Source organism: Mastomys coucha, unplaced genomic scaffold (genome assembly GCF_008632895.1).
Source record: "Mastomys coucha isolate ucsf_1 unplaced genomic scaffold, UCSF_Mcou_1 pScaffold20, whole genome shotgun sequence".
NCBI classification, from domain to species: Eukaryota; Metazoa; Chordata; class Mammalia; order Rodentia; family Muridae; genus Mastomys; species Mastomys coucha.
This window is the reverse complement of record NW_022196903.1, coordinates 86,659,631-86,677,490: the sequence shown is the minus strand read 5'-3', so window position 1 is coordinate 86,677,490 and position 17,860 is coordinate 86,659,631. Positions and strand designations below refer to the sequence as shown.

Sequence of the window (17,860 nt, the reverse complement as noted above, 5' to 3'; positions counted from 1 at the left end):
GAGAGCTAAGTGGAAAGGGTGCTTTTGAACTATCCGTGATCTAACAATGTTCCCTCTTTACTTGCACCCACTTCTCCCTCTGTTCCTATCTTCTCTTCTAGACTTCTGATTTCCAAATGTTCATCTTCAACCGGAGGAAGATGATGGATAACTTGAAGTATCTGCTTGAAGCCACTTCCCTGGTCGCCTCCTCTCTACCGCTGAAAGCAAGCGGAAGTGACTGGAAATCCCTGGAGGTTCGAGTGCCTTCCCCCGACCTACAGTCTCACGGTCCTTCCCTACTCCCTTCCCCTCAAATGTCCGGCAGAGTTGGGGGCTTCCAAGTCCCCAGTCCCTCTAACGGCACAGGAAGCGTCTTAACCTTTTGGGGGGAAGGGACCTACAGAAACCTGTAGACGCTCTAGCCACGGGGACAGAAGTCCCGAGAAGACCCGGGTTTAAACAGTTGCGAAACTTTCAAGGAACTGCGGATCAGAAACACAACTGGAATTAGGAAACTGGGGCTAGATCCCTGACTTTAAAACTCTTGACTTGGGGCAATAAAGTAGAGAGTGGAACTCAGGTGACAAATCTGGTTCATAGTGATCAAGTGTGTAAGAGCGGGACGGCGCAAGGCTACTTTTCTCTTGTAAGGAATGCCAAGTGGGGTGTTGGAAAGAGAAGGGGCCAGAATGAAGGGAACAGGCAGAAACGGGGAAGTGGAGATGGCTCAGTAGAAAGAAGAGAAGGAAGAGACCGTCTGAGAAGAGGGACAGGGGCCCAAAGAGACCTTCATCAAGACCCGGCGAGGGAGAGATTCCAAACGAGAGACCAAAGTAGGAAAGGAGAGTCGGGGTGGGTGGCTTAGCGCCACCGCAGAGCGAGAACTTTCTCTGCTCTCCCTTCTTCGCAGGGAGTCTCTGAAAACCCCACCTTGGGGAGGTGACGCGGACGGCCACCGATTGCTCCGGCGCTGCCGGCGCCTCTGGCCTCCGCCTCTGGCAGCTGGAGGGGCCTAAAGCGGTGAGTCCTGGCACCCGCGGCCGAGGAGGGGACAGGATCTGCAAGGAGGCGGGCCGCCTGCCCCGTTTTCTCCTCCCCTCTCCTCCTCCTGGAGGCGTGCACCTAGGGTATTTGAGCGCCCGCGGGGGCCCCCGCCCCCTGGCCCCCCATTCAAGAAGCGGCTCGGCTAACTCAGCCAGCAAAGGGCGCCCGGCGCGCCTCGGAGCGCACGTTCCGCGCCTTCTCCTGCCCGCAGGCTGGACATTATGCGGCCGAGCCGCCGAGCCCTAGTCCTCCGCCTCCTTCTCCTCCTCCTGCGGCCCGAGCGCCTCAGCTCACGGCAGGCGGCAGCGTTGCTCAGCGGAGCGCAGACGGGACCCTCTCTGCAGGACCTCAGCGACTCCTAAAGTCAAAAAGTTGCCGGCAGGGCGCCGGGGTTCCGCGCGCTCTCCACGGCTGCTGCCTCGCGTCGCCGCCAGCCACCAAAGCCGGCAGGAGGGAGGGGGGTGGGAGAAGCGGGGGGAGGGGTGAGGAGCACCATGCAGTTAGTATCCTGGGCCACACTGCTAACGCTCCTGGTGCCGGACCTGGTTGAGATGAGGAGCCCTGACTCCGCGGCGGCCGTGCGCAAGGACAGGCTGCACCCGAGGCAAGGTAACCTGGCTCTGGACCCTCAAGCCCCCCCTTCAAGCCCCCCCACACTCCTTCGCCACCTCCTTGAACACGCTCTGGGGCGGGCACCCCGCAGTAGAGGCCTCTCTCCTTTTCCTAGAAAGAATTACCTCTCGTTTTGGAGCCTCTCCCTTCTCTGGGTCATCCTTAGACAACTATTAGGGAGGGAAGCACTGCAAGAATTTTTGGGCCACCACCTCCCCCAGCCCTCTTTACCTGATTTTCTACCCTCCTTACCCAATGACCCAAATCAATTCTAATTAATAACTTGGATCACCAGAGAGCGCACATTTTATTTTATTCAGTATATTTATCAGAATCTGTAATTATTTTATGGTTTTAGATTTGTTCATTGTCTGATTTCTAATGCTGTAGTCTCAGCCCCTCACCTAGATCTCGACTGTTACTATTACAGTAGGCGCCCAACAAATATTTATCCAGTGGTGGAGCGTGAAAGAATTGACTCGAAGTGGCTGAGAAATAAATTAGGACAAAGCCCCCCATCTTCTTTTTAAATTAAAACTTTCGGGGGGAATGAATGATTAGCTCATTTGCCTCTGTTTTCTCCCTGCAGTGAAATTATTAGAGAGTCTGAGCGAATATGAGATCGCGTCTCCCATCCGAGTGAACCCCCTCGGGGAACCCTTTCCCACGAACGTGCACTTCAAAAGAAGGCGACGAAGCATTAACTCTGCCTCTGACCCCTGGCCTGCCTTCGCCTCCTCCTCGTCTTCCTCTACCTCTTCCCAGGAGCATTACCGCCTCTCAGCCTTCGGCCAGCAGTTTCTATTTAATCTCACCGCCCATACCGGATTTATCGCTCCACTGTTCACTGTCACCCTCCTTGGAGAGCCAGGAGTGAACCAGACCAAGCTGTATTCCGAGGAGGAAATGGAACTTAGGCACTGTTTCTACAAAGGCCATGTCAATACCAAGTCCGAGCACACTGCGGTCATCAGCCTGTGCTCCGGAATGGTAAGTGGGCGCGTGCCCCTTCCCTCCTCCCCGCCTCCTCGTCTGCTTTTTTAAGACTTAATTGCACCCTAGTCTGAAACTACTGAGTCTATGCTCTGACGTTAAATATCAACACTGGCTTAGGTCTCAGGAATTGGGGGGGGGGGGGGGTCTACCAGAGTAGTGCGGGCTCTTACACTCAAGAAGAGTGTACACAGAGGGTCGTGTATCTTTTGGAGCTGTCTTAGATCGGACAGATTGGGTTTGCTGTAAGCAGCCCAACTCTGCTGAGTAGCTTGCATGTCGGTTTACAAACTCAGAGAAAGTTGCTGGGGTTGTGGTTTCTTGTAGCAAACTTGGCCGCTCTGGGGCCGTGCAGCTGAGCGCAGGGCGGACTCAACTCCTCATTGGCGCGTTCTGAGTCAGGGATGTAAACTGACAATCCCTGGACACCCCTACTGGAGTGCTGGGATATCTCACGTTGTGGACGCGGCTACACAACCTAGTGTCCCCGCGTTCTTTCCTCTCGGAGCCTTTATCACGTGCAAGGAATTTTGAAACGGAACCAGACTGACAGGGAAGCCGATCCTGTCCCGGGAAAGGAAGGGTGGGCCAAATACTCTGAGAGCCGAGAGTGAGGGCGGAGCCTGTCTCTAAGGCGGTGTTTAGGGTTGGAAGGTCGGGGGGAGGGGTGGTGCACTGCAGTCCGACTCTGCACCCTGCTGGCGTGGTGACTGGAGGCGCTAGAGTAGTGGGAGAGAGCCTGGAGAGGTAGCCTTAAGAAGAGCCCTATTCTAGAACCTGTGGCTGTTTCAAAATGTAGAAATGGAAATGTATAGCGGACGTTTCTCTGGGAAGGTTGGGTGGACAGATACCACCCGGCGCTGTCAAGTAGGCATTTAGTACGAGATCCAAGTTGATACCTCCACCTCTTCTTCCTGACCCCTACATTACCCTCCATTGGGACCAACAAGGTATTGGTCCCTAATTCCTTCGACAGTTAGTAGTCTTGTACAATTCTGGACCCAACTAGGGTGGTCCTTCACTTTCCCAAGCGACGTGCGTTTCTACCACGCGCGTATGACGCAGAAACTTTCCCGCGGCTGACTCTCCCAGCTCAATGCACCGCGCATTACGCACAATTGGCTATTAACAGTCTGTGCCCCTGGCGCATTTACTCTCTCCCCTTGACATACACACCCTCCTTCTCCTTTCTAAATGGGGGCTTGGGTACTCACTCGCGTGCTCGGCTGCCACATTTGCTGGCTGGTACTTGCGTCTTTAACTCCAAGTCTGGAGGTTATATCCTTCTTCGACTACCAAGAGCCTGCTCTTGGATCCCGGCAGGAGCTCCGCACTCCCGAAGACTGGGAGGAGGGAAGGTGGGATGTGGGGAAGGGGATGAGCCCCTTTACCCACCAGCTAAGTGCCGGGAATCCTGGAGCCCAAAGTGCTTCCTTGAGATTGATTGGGGGTAGGCGGAGACCGCAGTTTAGCAAGGGGAGGGGATGCTGCGTTGAGTCATCACGGCCTCAAACCTGGGCCTGGACAGAAGACTGGCTCCAGTTTTTGAGAGGTTATCGCCTAGGTAGGCCTAGGCTGAAATCTTGAGGCTGATCCCAATCAGCGCACCCCACGATTTAAAGCTAGGGACCCCCAATTCCTGGATCTTAGATAGGGCTGCTTGTGTACTTCGTTGGTAAACAGTCTTTACTCCTCCTCTTTCCCCGCCTACACACCGGTGGAATCCGAGTAGCCCCAGCAGTTGTATAAATATTTTTCTGCGTAGGTCCTTAATTTTCATTGGTGGTTTTACATGGTAACACAGTGCACGTGGTCTCCTTGAGAACTGAGAACCGGGGCTCCTGAAAAGACTCTCTGGGGTATACTATCCCCATTAACGCAGCATGTAATCTGCAGCATGTCTTTGGGGGCCGGGGGATGAGGAAGGGGCTACATTTTTTTTTTTAAATAAGCGATCTAGGTTTTTATGTCTTTAGCCACTAATCTAGCTTAGAGCTTCCTGCTTTCTTTGTCTCCTGGAATTATTTCCTCCCAAGATTCCTCTTTTTTCATTTCTGTAGCCGTCCCTGGACAATGATGTTCCTCAGTTTGCCCAGGAAGGCCTCCAGGAAACCTGGCCTCATCAGAGTGATCCGACCCTGTACACCCCACACCCACACCGCCATACCCCACCGCTCCCGTTTGCAGTGTTTCTGAATTCCATACACTGCTCTCCTCTGCTGAGGGAATGCCTGTACCTTGTTTTGTTTTGTTTTGTTTTGTTTTGTTTTGTTTTTCTTCCTTCCTATAGGACCATGGTCTGAGAAAGACCTTCATCTACCTGCTTCTTTCCCAGAATATTTTTCTTTCTCAACGCCTGTCACACACCAATAAGGTGAATAAGCGGGCTTCAAAATCTCATTGCCACCCTTTGTTCACACAGCTTACACACCTCCTTATATTCTAGTGAACAATATCAAACTCCACAGCTGATAATAAGATCCTGACATTACATCCTCTCACACGTACCCTAGTGTCCAATTTTATCTTAGGTCTCTCTTCCGAAATTCTGTATTTCAAGTAGTTGGCTTTATACTTTCTCTAAATTCTATCTTAATTTCCTGTGTTCAGTAAATCAGTAAATATATGTATACATATATATACATAAATAGGTTCTGGTGCAATTCCAATATATATATATATATATATGGAAATATATATATCCAAAATATATGTATATGTATATATGGAATATATATATATATGTGGAATATATATATATATATTCCAGAATTGCATCAGAACCTATCTCTCCCTCTCCTGTACTACAGTTTAGATGATACATGGTTGTATATGTGTATGTAATACACATTTAAAAAATGGAGGCCAGGCAGTGGTGGCACATGCCTTTAATCCCAGCACTTGGAAGGCAGAGGCAGGAGAAAGTCTGAGTTCGAGGCCAGCCTGGTCTATAGAGTGAGTTCCAGGACAGCCAGGGCTATACAGAGAAATCCTGTCTCGGAAAAAAAAAATGGTCACTTAAGTCAGCACAAAACAAGTTGGGGTCTCAATGATTATTTCTGAACCAACAAGGAAACTGATTTTGTCTCCATATTGCTACCATTTATTGAGCTTTTGCTGGAGGCTCTGTGATACAATGGTCCAGTCCTCAAAGCTACCTATTTTGCTTGTAAGACTATCTGGGCCTTCCTCTTCCAGGCCTCATGATGATAGATGACCAAGTTGCAATTATACTCCTTAAGAGAATGACTGGATTTGTTTTTCCATACACTGAAATAAAATCAGGGTTCTGGGTCCAAGAATCAGCACTAACAGCGACCTGCTCTGTACCACTGAAAACCGAATCACTGCATGGCTGTGCCTCCCAGGCTCCCTTTACTGTTTCCTGTAGGTCTCACATGCCCTGTGCTTACGGGCTACCAGAGGTGTATACTGACTACTACTGCCTTGGTGAACATGAATGTGCTAATCTGCTGCTTCTCTGGTCAGAGTCTGTCACAGACTGTACTGAAACTGACTTCTGCCTGAGTCTATGCTCCTGAGTCAGGATGGGGAGTTGTGTTAAGACATCAGATTCTAGACACCATACCTAGAAATTCTGAATCTGGAAATACAGCGTGTCACTTGGAATCTCCTCAGAAAATAAGTTTTTCTCCCAGGCTCCTTTGATCCGCCTTGCTTTGGGAAAGCAGTGCCTTTGGGAAAGCCTGGAGTTGTGTGTGTGTTTTCTTGGATTAGACACCTGGGAGGAAAGGGCATGGAAATTCTGACTCTTCAGCTGACCCCAGAGATTTTGATGCAGTTCAGCAGATAGGAGGCACAGGTCAGTGATCTGGCTCTCTAATCGGCTCTGGAGGGTGCTAGTGCAGGTACCCACACTAGTATTCAGGGGTGATCTTTTCTCTTGTGTCCAGGAAATGAGAGAAGGCTTCTGGTTATTTGTCGGTGTGTGAAGAGACAATAATTTTGTGTCTCCTCTGAGACTTGGCACTTTCAATATTCATACGACATTAAATGGTTCAAACCTGAGGCATTGTGAACCATTTGCAAACCTTGTAGATATTCAAAGAGGGGACCAGGAGAAGGGCCTTTGGCAAGGTGCTCCCTCACAGTGCTAGGTAAGAGCAAATTGGCCCAAGACCAACAACGAGCTACAACAAAACCCACTGGCCATTTCAGAGCCTGAGAAGGTTCTTGAACTTGGCTAACTTTCACAGCTTCCCTTTAGGAACTTCACCTCCAACTGACCAGTAAGGAAGCTGCTCAAGGAGACTAGGCGTGGTGCTGGGCGAGCAAGTAGCAGCCTATGACAACACTGGTTTTCAGGATATCACTCTGCCTTAAGGGAACAGGAAGAGCCCGTGTGTCAGAGTTACAGGCGTCTCTCTACCTTTAGGATATTGTGGCTTACATGTACCTGGTGAATGTGAAGGAGAAGGTTTTGGCTTGTCCCTCAGCTATGCCCTGGTGTCTGACTTTCCAGGCAGCCCGAACAGTCCACAGGATCTCTTTTAGCTGCCTGAAGCATGAAGAGATTTGAAACGTCAGCACCAAGAAAAAGCTAGCTATGAGAAAGAAGCAGGTGAGATCAGGTTGAGAATTGGCTCCCACTATGACAGAGAGTAGAGATGAGCCATGTGTCCTAGGCTACCTCAGAAGAGTTTCAGCAGCCCCGGAGGCAGGAACCAACAAACTACTCTGCTCCTCCCTGGAATTACGTCACTCTGTAGGTTGTTTTTATCCCTCCTGTTGGCTGAGTTGTGTTAAATCAACCTCTCTTCTCTCTTCACAGATGGGCACGTTCCGGTCCCACGATGGAGATTATTTCATCGAACCACTGCTGTCCACGGATGAGCAAGAGGACGATGAGGAACAAAACAAACCCCACGTTATTTATAGGCGCAGCACCCCTCAGAGGGAACCCTCCACAGGAAAGCATGCCTGTGACACCTCAGGTATTTGCTTCTTGGTTAAATACAGACACAATGTTGACATGGGTTCATTGCCTCACTGCAAGGAGGCATCGGCTTTCTCTCTGTTTGCAGGACAATATGGCTTAGTCATTCCCCCAGTAAGGTAGGTATAGCCCCTTGTATAATTGGAAACTGCAGAGAGGTTGAGTGGTTTATTCAAGGTTGCACAGCTAAGAATTTACAGTCAGGATTGGAGCTCAGGAAGCAATGACTCCAGTCCATCTGTGGGCAAAGCCGCCAATTCTGTTGAAGTTGTTGATACTCAGAACAAAGCTGGGGTCTGAACCTGTGACTTCAGCGAGCCGTAGTGTTTTCTTCATCTCTTCTATTCATTTGGTTTCACTTTTGGTTTCATGCCACATTTATACCTTGTGCATGCTGCATAGGGGTTTTTTTTATTTGTTTTTTTTTATCTTATAATGGAACTCAAAGCAGCTGCTGTGTATTTATCGGTTTGACTAAATGCCCCGTGGTTTTAGGAAATCCAAGAATGGATCTGCAAGCTTCCTAGTAAGTTTCAGTCCCATCCTTACACTGTAAATCTAGGGCTGAACTTCACTCCATTACGGGCAGATTGTCACGGATTTGGGGGCTGATATGTGGGTCGATCATTAGGAATATATTTTCTTGAGCACTTGAGGAAACGAGTGCTTGTCTGTGGGTTTTAGTCGGCAGTGTTGCAGCATTTCTTACTGACTCCCAGGCCTGGCTGTTTTTCACCTGCTTGCAGCTTACCACTGAGCAGCATCCTTACTGTTGGTTGTTCTTGTGTATTAAGGTGTTAGAATGTTTTTAAAAGTCCATTGACTTCTTGCTTGTGGAACCATTTCTTTCTTTCTTCATAAAAAAACTGCCTCAACAAAGTGAGCAGCTAGCTATTCAAAGTTTTCTGGTATCCTCAACAAGGTTTTCTGGTATCTCCATACAGGACTACCTTGGAGAGGCTTTAAATGATCCCCCCAAGGAGTTGTCAGCTTCATCTTCTCTCTGTAGCAGAATTGCTCGGAGGGATGCTGCCTTGTGTCCTCATCCCTACGACAGGCATCACTTGTAAAGTGAATCATGAAAGATAAGGATAGTTGCCGGTAATCTGAAGGTAGTCAATGGCAATGGTAGAATTATATAGGTCTCCGGGCTCATGGCATCCATTGTTGTGGTCTTACCATGAGAGGAAGGTGGGGTATAACTGAAATCACTTTACTTGGTCTCTCTAAAGGACAGAAGAAGCCATAGGGCACACATCTGGAGGATTGTGAGTTCAAGGCTAGCCCGGGCTACTTTGTGACTGCCAGAACTGCCTGGTCTATTTATTGAGAGGTCTAAACACAAAAGAGGCAAAAAAGAAAAGCCAAAAGTTGACCTCGCTTAGTTGTCCTGGGAAACAATGGTCTCAGGCGCTCAAGTTGCAGCAAGCCTGCCAGCTGCCAGCTAGTTTAATAGTTAAGACTCGCCTTATTTTTATTTTTTGACTATGGTAAGCCAGGCTTATTTTCATTTCTCAAATCTATGTTAGCAAACACATATTTTAAACATGTGTTATACATGTTTATATGTGTTATAAACATGTTTATACATGCTTAATCTATGTTATTAATATATTTTATGTGTTTATATATGTCATAAATATATTTACATAGGATAGAAGGAAAATACATGATTTTTCCCCTTCTATCTAATTAATGTGTTAAAAAGACATGGACATGATACATGTGTTTAATGCCCTGAACATGCTATCTGTGCTCTAATGTTCTTTTCCCTGACATGACTGCAGAATAGCTTTTTAAAAGGTAGCTAGGACATACTTGATTTAGTCACTGTACAAAGCACAGGACCTATACTCTTGCCCTCCATTTCTACTACAGATTCAGCAAGGCAGAGCACTCTCGTCTGCCTCCTATCTGGTGAGGACACTGGTGCTTACGTGGATGAAGTAACCTTCCCGAGACCTCACTGACAGTCCAAAGAAAAGCCTGCAAGTGTTAGCCTCCTCTCCCACCCATTTTAGCACCGAAGCGTGCCTATGGGAAGTGAAGCAGGGGAGGAAAAGTCCTAACACTATCGTTCAAGAGAATTTTCAAGTTTTTGTTTTTGTTTGAAGCAATTACCTGGCACAAATTAATAGACTTTTGATTTTTCTGGGCTAGAGGACACATTTTCAGATCTTATTTAAAAAGAGAGAGAAAGAAAAAAAACTTACCTGTAGGATATTGAAGATGATCAATGGAGAACGGATCATCTGTCCAGAAAAGCTCACTTAGGCTCTAGTTGTTGAGTTGTTGGGGGTCAGAGGATGCAGCCTCCCAAAGACCAAGTGTAGGTTTACTTTCTGGTATTAATTTGCCAGGGACCAATCTGCTGAACACATCTTTAACCCTATGTGATGAATCAGAAGCCTGGTAGTTTGGGGTTCTTTGTTTTAAGATAGGGGCTTCTGCATAGCCCTGGCTAACTTGGAATTAGTTTATTTATGTAGGTCAGGCTGACCGTGAACTCACAGAGACTCGCCTATCTCTCTACTTGCACTGCGATTAGGGGTTACCCCTAGAGAGCCTGGCAGTTTTGACTGGTTCTGCCAAAAGGTTGCTGTTGGACTTTGCCCCTTAGACTTTTCTGTCTCAGTTGCTTCTGTATCTCTTTGAATTCAGATGCAGGAGTCTCAGGACAGATGTGTACCACATCTTTGGAATGTGGTACAATTCACCAGCACCCTTAGCGGCACTGACAGGCAGGCCTCGGACCACAGGCAGCCTTTGCCTGAAGAGTGAACATAGCACGCTGGTGAAGCAGTAGCTCTTGGCAGAGAGGAAAGGAGATGCCTAGTAATGTCTGTCCACTCAGCCACAGTGATTTCTCCTTCCAGTCCTGAGCAGGGATTGGTCATCTCCCCTCTGGGGAATAGGAATGCAGATTCCCTTAAAACAAAGAAATCAGTCCATGTCTCTCAGGCAAATGGGATGGAGTCATAGTGGCAGTTTTAATAATTGTCCAGGCAATTGGGATATTCAGGTAAATTCAACTAAAGCTTAATGGAAGGCATATGTTGCTCTCTGACCCGTGTAGTTTGTATCTTCAGTACTTCATTTTCTTATGTCAATTCCTTCTGGTCTTTTCTGATAGGGCAGTAGAATATTTGAACCGCAATCTTCAGTAGTAAAGTCTAGTTCAATACTCTAGTTGTAGATGATAGAAGAGATCAGAGTGTGGGCTGTGGAATTAGGTTCTTATTTTAAGTAGCGATAACCCTGCACATTCAACATCTGATGGAACTATTTTCTTGCCCAAGTCTGGGAGTGGCCTCTGGAAGCCTTAGAGCTGAACCTCACCTTTGAGTTGCTGGATCATGGGATTCTCAGCAGGGCAGGCTACTCTGCCTCTTGTCCTGCTGCACACAGATGGGATGTAAACCTTGCTCATTTTTGGCTCTTGCTGTTGGTCTCATTCTCAGAACAGAGTCTGAGATAGTGTACTAAAAATGTGTGAAGGAGTCTAATGTGGACTTACAAGGGAAGGTATAGCTTTGTATGCATTCATTTAATGAGCCATCAAGTACTTATTGAGTAACTCTTCTATGTCCTGACAGTTTCTAGAAACCATCTATTTGATATGACCTGAATCATATTATAGAATACCAAATAAAAATGACATGAATTTTCTCAGGTATGTTCAGACTGAGCATGAAAGAATGAAGGTACCAGGGCAGGGTTTAACAGGTAGTAGCCATAGGATGGAAGAACGGGAAAAAACAAAAAAAAAAAAAAAAAAAAAAAAAAAAAAAAAAAAAAAAAAAAAAAAAAGGTCATGAAAATAGGGAAGATAACATCATCGTGGTCAGGGAAGGGAAACTGGAAACACCAAACCCAGATGTAATCACCTGTAGTTTTTCGGGAAGCACATTGTTAATGGATTATGGAACTTGCCCAAAGCTGTTGTGACCACCAGTGGTGAGACTGAGAGAACTTCTGTCTCGTATTTCCTCTTCACCCAGTGTGCATTTTGTTGATGGAAAGCTCTTGGCCTAGTGTCTGCCCTTTCTGACTCTGCTCTGTTTTGAGGCCATTGAATGTAGACTTTGACTGCTTGGATGTATCTACATGTTTTGTCTTTTCATTCTGTTTGTGAATTCATTGAGATTCACAATGGAGAGTTGGGTGTCATCTTTCGGCACCATGTCTTTGAGAGAGCAGAGACAGGTTTACTGATCTCTCCATCCACCTGTCCTTCACCTGAGGGACCCCAGTGGCAGGCTGGAGGAGCCCTTACAAGGGCTATTGTTATTTCCATTACTTGCTTCCAGGTAAAAACATACAAGTCCTGTTTCTCTGCCTCTGTCTCTCTCTGTGTCTGTTAGTTTTTTTGTTTTGTTTTGTTTTGTTTGTTTTGTTTGTTTTTGTTTTTGTTTTGTTTTTTTGGTTTTTTGGTTTTTCAAAACAAGGTTTCTCTGTGTTGTCCTGGTACTCACTGTGTAGACCAGGCTGGCCTGGAACTCAGAAACCCACCTGCTTCTGCCTCCCAAGCGCTGGGATTAAAGGCGGGCACTACCACTGCCCGACTCTGTGTCTGTTTATGTGCATGTTTGGGGTGTGTGCAGTTGTGTGCAAGTGCATGAGAAGACTGGAGGTCAACGTCAAGTGCTTTCCTCCATTGTTCTCCTTATGACATGGGATCTCTCAGTAAACCTGGAGCTTGTCAACTTGGCTCTACTGGCTGACAAGCCTCCAGAATCCTGCAACTCTGTCTACCCAGTGCTGGGATTACAAACTGGGCACACCAAAGCAGACTTTTTAACATGGGTTCAGGAACGAGACTCTACTAACATTTTGCCAATTCCCCACTCCCAAGTTCTGTTTCTGTTTGACCCTGAACCTTTTACAGGAGGATTAGCTCTCACCAATGAGCTAATCAATCAGACTCGCTAGTAAGTGAGTGCCAGCGAGAGGCTGTTTGCCTGAATCTGCAAGACACTCTTTTCTTTTACTAAAATTTCTCCTTTAGCCTCCGTTGCACAAAGGACAGCTTCCCCCACCACCATTAGGACATTTAGCATTAGGTGCTTCTTGGCTCGTCAATGCCACACCTAAAGAAACAGTTGAACAGTTGAACAGTTGTGTGAAAGCATTTCTGAACTGCTTCAATGCTGATGATCGGAGGAAAGAACTAGAAACAAGTACCCCCAGAAGGAAGACAGATGAATAAAATATTGTGTGAACGCAAGAAGGATTCCTGTGCAGCCATTAAAAAGGAAGATGTAGATTTAACACACTGGGAAGTGCTGGGCAAAGAAGCAAATGATGAGCTAGATGCTCCTCAAAAGTCCCAGCTTTTAAAAATGACAAAGTTTATCTGTTCTTATGATCTTTTGTGCTATATCCTGGGGCACAGGATAGTGGGCCATATTAGTAGTAGTTTACCAGTAACTGTATATTTATAATTAACATAATTTTATAATGATATAATTATAATATAACAGTATGTGCAAGTAAAACAAATCTTTAGCAGACACACAAAGGTATGGGAAGTGATTATTTTTTGTTTTAAAGGACATAGGCAATCTTTGCTTTTTAAGTTTACTTTTTTTATTTTGTTTATCCTTTTGCTCTTATTCTATAATACTTTTCACAGATTTTAGCAAGTATGTCCAACCTACAGTCTCCTGGCCACGTGAACCTCAGGGTACATTGTCCAAAACAAAAAAACTTATCTAAAGTCTAAAGAGTGGGGATCAACACAGTGGAGGCCATCATATGGGGCTCTCGTGTGCATCAGAGATCGCTTTGCCACCTGTTATCAAATCAATACACTCATCACCATCATGGGAAGCCGTGTCATCCCTATTCAACAGCTGAGATAAAAGCACAGCTCAGAGGAGTTGAGCAGCTTACCAAAGTCACACTGATGGTAGGAAGTGGGTGTACAGCTCCACCTTAAACAAACAAGTTTAGTTTGTTCTATACTAGGGGCCAGACTTTACTGAAAACACAAATAAAAGCTGCCCTCCAGAAAACTCTTTTTTGTCCCCACTTTGGTGAGATACATTGTTCCTTCATAGCCTAGCTTCACCTTGAATTTCTGATCCTCCTTCCTCGGCCACTTATGGCTGACATTGCAGATGGGTGCCATCATGCCCAGGTGGCAAATCCTTTCTGATTTAAAATTTCAGAGCATAGTTTTATTGGTTTGCATTTAATGTCCAATTTTCAAGCAAATTTCCTATGGCTTGTATTGAGCATGCATCCTACATGGGTCTGAGTCTTTACATAGATTATACAAGCTTTTTCTTGTCTTTTATTTTTAATTGCTATATGTTAATTATATATAGTAGAAATTGGTATGGCCTGTAATACAAGGATATCCATCTCCCTCCTACCCTTTTGTTGTCCCCTCCCTCTTCCACTAATCCCTTTCCTTTCCCATCCTCTGCTTGCATGCCCCCAACTCTGTTTTGTAATAATCCAGTGAGTTTTATTAGTGTTGCTTACAGAGGGTAAGTGAAGGGTGGTTTACAGGAGAATGAGCACCTTATCAGTGGGTCCTCCATTGAAGTAAATATTTCTCCCTCAACTCTACCAACCATTAACTGAGTATCAACCCCCAGGTGGGGGTGGGACCTTTGGAGCCTGCTCCTTTGTGGATTCAACTGCATTCACAGAAATTACAGTTCCTGGACAGATTATCAACTGGCCTGCCTGGAGTCTGGCTTGATTATGAGGAGCTCCATGCTCCAACTTCTCACCTAGACTGTAATGACACCCAGTGGCTTTGTGATTCTAGCATGCCCCTGTTGGAGTGTCTGCTTCTTACAGATTAACTTCTGGGATCCCAGGGTTAATGTAGCATCAATCTACTGAGTACATTAGCACCCCTGGGGCAGTGAAAGGTGATGTTCAGGAATCCCTCAGAGGACTTTCTATGAACAACACCAAGGCAGCTGGCCAGTGCCTGGGTAAATGGTGGTCCACAGTAGGTTAATCAGCTTCTTAGGCTCTCCTTTAGTACACATTTCCTGCAGCCTCTTTCATCTACATCTCTCACCTTGTGAAATAAAAACAGGCAACTTCCAATGCAAGGGCACCCTCCAATTATTGTATAGAACTCAGCATAAGTCCCAGGGTGGGGACCTCGAATGAAGGAATGAATGATTGAGTGTAAGGACTTCAGATGTAGGAATGAATGAGTCTTCTTTTGTTTGTTCTCATGGTCTCACAGTCTCACCTAAGGTAGACTCCAACTTGACCCTTCACTTTTAGCTTCCGAAGTGCTAAGATTATAGGTGTATCCCAACACATCTGGCACCATCTTCTTGTTGTTTGTATGTTTGCTTGTTTAAAAAAAAACACCTTTTATTATGAACATATTCAAGTGTACATAGCAAAATGAACACACCATCTATATTTAATAGAGACCAAGGATTTCACACTTACTTCCTGTTGGCTTGCTTCTTCCTGGAATGTTTTAAAATGAACTTAAGATTCATGGCTTCCCATCTCTAATTATCTGTCTGGACAACTAAGGGAAATTTTCTAAGTAGGTGAAATACATTTTCTGTGGAAAGCAAAATTAGCACTGATTCCTCCACACCACATGAATAGCACCTACATTAAGCTGTTCCTTCTTGTTTCCCAATTCCTTTCTGTTTGGTTAGACTGGAATCTCCATAAAGTCTGCGCATTGTGTGGGGTGGTTGCATCTTCAAAAGCTTTGTGTTGTTACCGTTGCTGATGTTAAAATTGCCATGTAGTTTTAGATTTGCTCAAGCTGGCCCAGTATGTTTGTTTGTCAGTTTGTTTTCTATCTACTTGTTCTGGTCCATGCTTCATCCTGGTCATTGTGATGCTACAATAATTTCAAGATGGAGCTAGCCCTCAACCACAGAGCAGGTATCACACAGAGCCTCTGAGTTTTAGAAGGATTTGGTGAAGCACAAAAGGCAGTGTGGTTGGGTATTTTTGTTGTTGTCATTGTTGTTGTTGTTGGTGGTGGTGGTGGTGGTGGGGTGTGTATGTATGTGTTTTGCATGTATATACGTGTTTGTGTTCACCTATGTGGATGCCTGTGTACATGTGTGCTCTTGTGTAGAAAACCCTGAGGTTTGTGTCAGGTGTCTTCCTCAATCACTACCCACTTAATTTATAAAGGCAAGATTGCTTACTAGACTGGAGCTCACCAACTCTATTCATCTAATCTAGCTAACAAGCTCACCCTGGGTATCTCTACCTCCTAAATGCAGGGATTACAGAGAGGCCTCCATGCCCATCCAGCATCTACATGGGTGTTAGGGATCTGAACTATGTATACACATTTGCATGGTAAGACTTTTCCCTAAAGAGCCATCTCCCAAGCATTGGGCTGGGTGGTGTTGTTTTGTTTTGTTTTGCTTTGTGTGTGTGTGTGTGTGTGTGTGTGTGTGTGTGTGTGTGTGTCTATGCTTTGCTTATATTGCTATCTCTTGGAGTTTTCCTCCCAACAGAAACAGTCTCTAATCATAGCCCTTCTTTCCACTGTCCTCTATGCCGCTCAAGGTGGCCTCTCACCTGAGATTTCCCTGAAGAACTAGTTTGAAGATGGAAAGTGGCAAGACAGGCCTGGACCTAAGGAGGTGTCTTTTCTCGATGATGTGAGAAGAGTTCTCCTGTGCCTTACTTAGAGCATTTTAACTTTCTGAACCCAGAGAGAGCTGGGAGGTGCAATTCCCTTACTGCTGCTGCAAGGGTCAGGTATTTCCTGTCTCCTGTCCATCAAGATCTTAGGAGTTCCTGCTGTACTGTAGAAGTTACTTTCTGTTGCTAAGGGTCAGGTAATGCGGCTACTTGCTAATGTGTCCATGCTCTCAGAAGCCACTGGAAGTGGGTGTGGATGCACATCTTTCTGTAAAAGGACCCTGAGAACTGTCAGAGGGCTTCTGCTGGTGGGAATGGGAGCTCTTCGGAGTTGATAGGGGCATCCTTCCTTCAGCCCTTATCCAGGATGGGCTATTTTCAAAGTAAGACCTTGGAGTGTCTCTTGACATGAGGCAAGATGATTAGACGATTGGTTTAATAAAAGGCTATTTATTCTACCACGGAGATTTATATTCCACAACTTTGTATCCTCCAAGTTTTGGTACTTTAGGATAATCAGACCATTGCTGAGTTGATATTGTGGTCATTCTGGGTGAATCATTTGCAGGTAAATTTTCCCATGATTCTTTTCTATAATGTTTGGATCAGATGTCTGTGTGAACGTTCTGTGTGGATGCAAATCCTTAATAAATAGAAAGTACCACAGAGAGGGAGGTAGGGAGATGCGGAGTCAGGTGTGTAGTGGGACTGGTGGATTTCAGGAGAGGACAGACCCAAGTGAAAGCTGAGTTGGGGTGGGTCTTCCTTTCTCATCCGTTACCTATTCTCTGTGATATTAGAAGAGAATGCTGAAAACTGCAGCTTGTGTCTAGAGAGGGTTCAACCGGATTTCGGCATAGACTTAGAATGTTTTCTGCTCTAACTGTTAAAGATCTCTTTATTTTCCTCTTGGGTTGCCAGTGTCCCTGCTTGCATTTCATTTTAAGGTAAAATTTACCTGCCGAAAAAGCTGTCTTCTCAGCATACAGTCCTGCAAGCTTGGGCAAACGTTATGATACCATAACATTAGGCTCTCTTTCCAGTAATACTCTATAGACAGGATCAGCAAGTTCATTGCTTTTGTGATTCACCCACACTGCTGTCTTTACTGATCATCTACCCAGCTAGTCCTCCTTCTTACTATGGAGCACTATTCCACTTTATGGACGTAACACTCATCCATTATGCAATTGGTGAACACTTGTGTTTTTCTGTTGTAAATAAGGCCATTCTAAATACTTGAATACAGATCCCTGCATGAATATAGTTTTCATTCCAGTTGTATGACCACTTTGGAGAGGCTGGCTTATATGATAAATGTGTATAGAATTTGTCAGAAACTGCCAATTTACTAAACTCTGTGTCATTTTGCAGTAGGGTGTGAAAGTCTGTTTTCTGGGTCCTTAACAAGGACTCGCTATTTTGTGTATTTTTATTTTTTATTTTCTTTTATTTTATTTTGCTAATCTAGTAGGCTGGAACAGAGTCTCTCTGTAGCTTTAATTTGCATTCCCTCATGACTACTGATATTGAGCATCCGTACTTGGGGTTTGTTGTGGGAAATATTAAAAACAAAACAAACAAACAAAATAGAACCGTCCCGTTCAGGCACTTGTTCATCTGTCCTGGCAGCCTGGCTGGCCATGCACTGGCAGGCAATGG

At 45.6% G+C, this 17,860-nt stretch overlaps 1 protein-coding gene and 1 long non-coding RNA gene across 6 annotated transcripts in view; one reads left to right on the top strand and one right to left on the bottom strand.

Moving 5' to 3' along the window:
* Positions 1 to 4,323, bottom strand: part of LOC116099289 — a 302,399-nt gene extending 298,076 nt beyond the window's left edge. The window contains exon 1 of the long non-coding RNA XR_004122191.1: positions 3,846 to 4,323. This is a non-coding gene — a long non-coding RNA (uncharacterized LOC116099289). The remainder of the gene's footprint in view (positions 1 to 3,845) is intronic.
* Positions 1,170 to 17,860, top strand: part of Adamts9 (ADAM metallopeptidase with thrombospondin type 1 motif 9) — a 173,280-nt gene continuing 156,589 nt past the window's right edge. For 4 of the 5 annotated variants that reach the window (XM_031382630.1, XM_031382628.1, XM_031382629.1 and 1 more), the window contains exons 1-3: positions 1,170 to 1,635; positions 2,228 to 2,628; positions 7,424 to 7,586. In XM_031382630.1, the coding sequence (XP_031238490.1) occupies positions 1,521 to 1,635; positions 2,228 to 2,628; positions 7,424 to 7,586 (679 nt within the window). In that variant the 5' untranslated portion in view covers positions 1,170 to 1,520. The remainder of the gene's footprint in view (positions 1,636 to 2,227; positions 2,629 to 7,423; positions 7,587 to 17,860) is intronic. The other variant, XM_031382627.1, reaches the window with a different exon arrangement.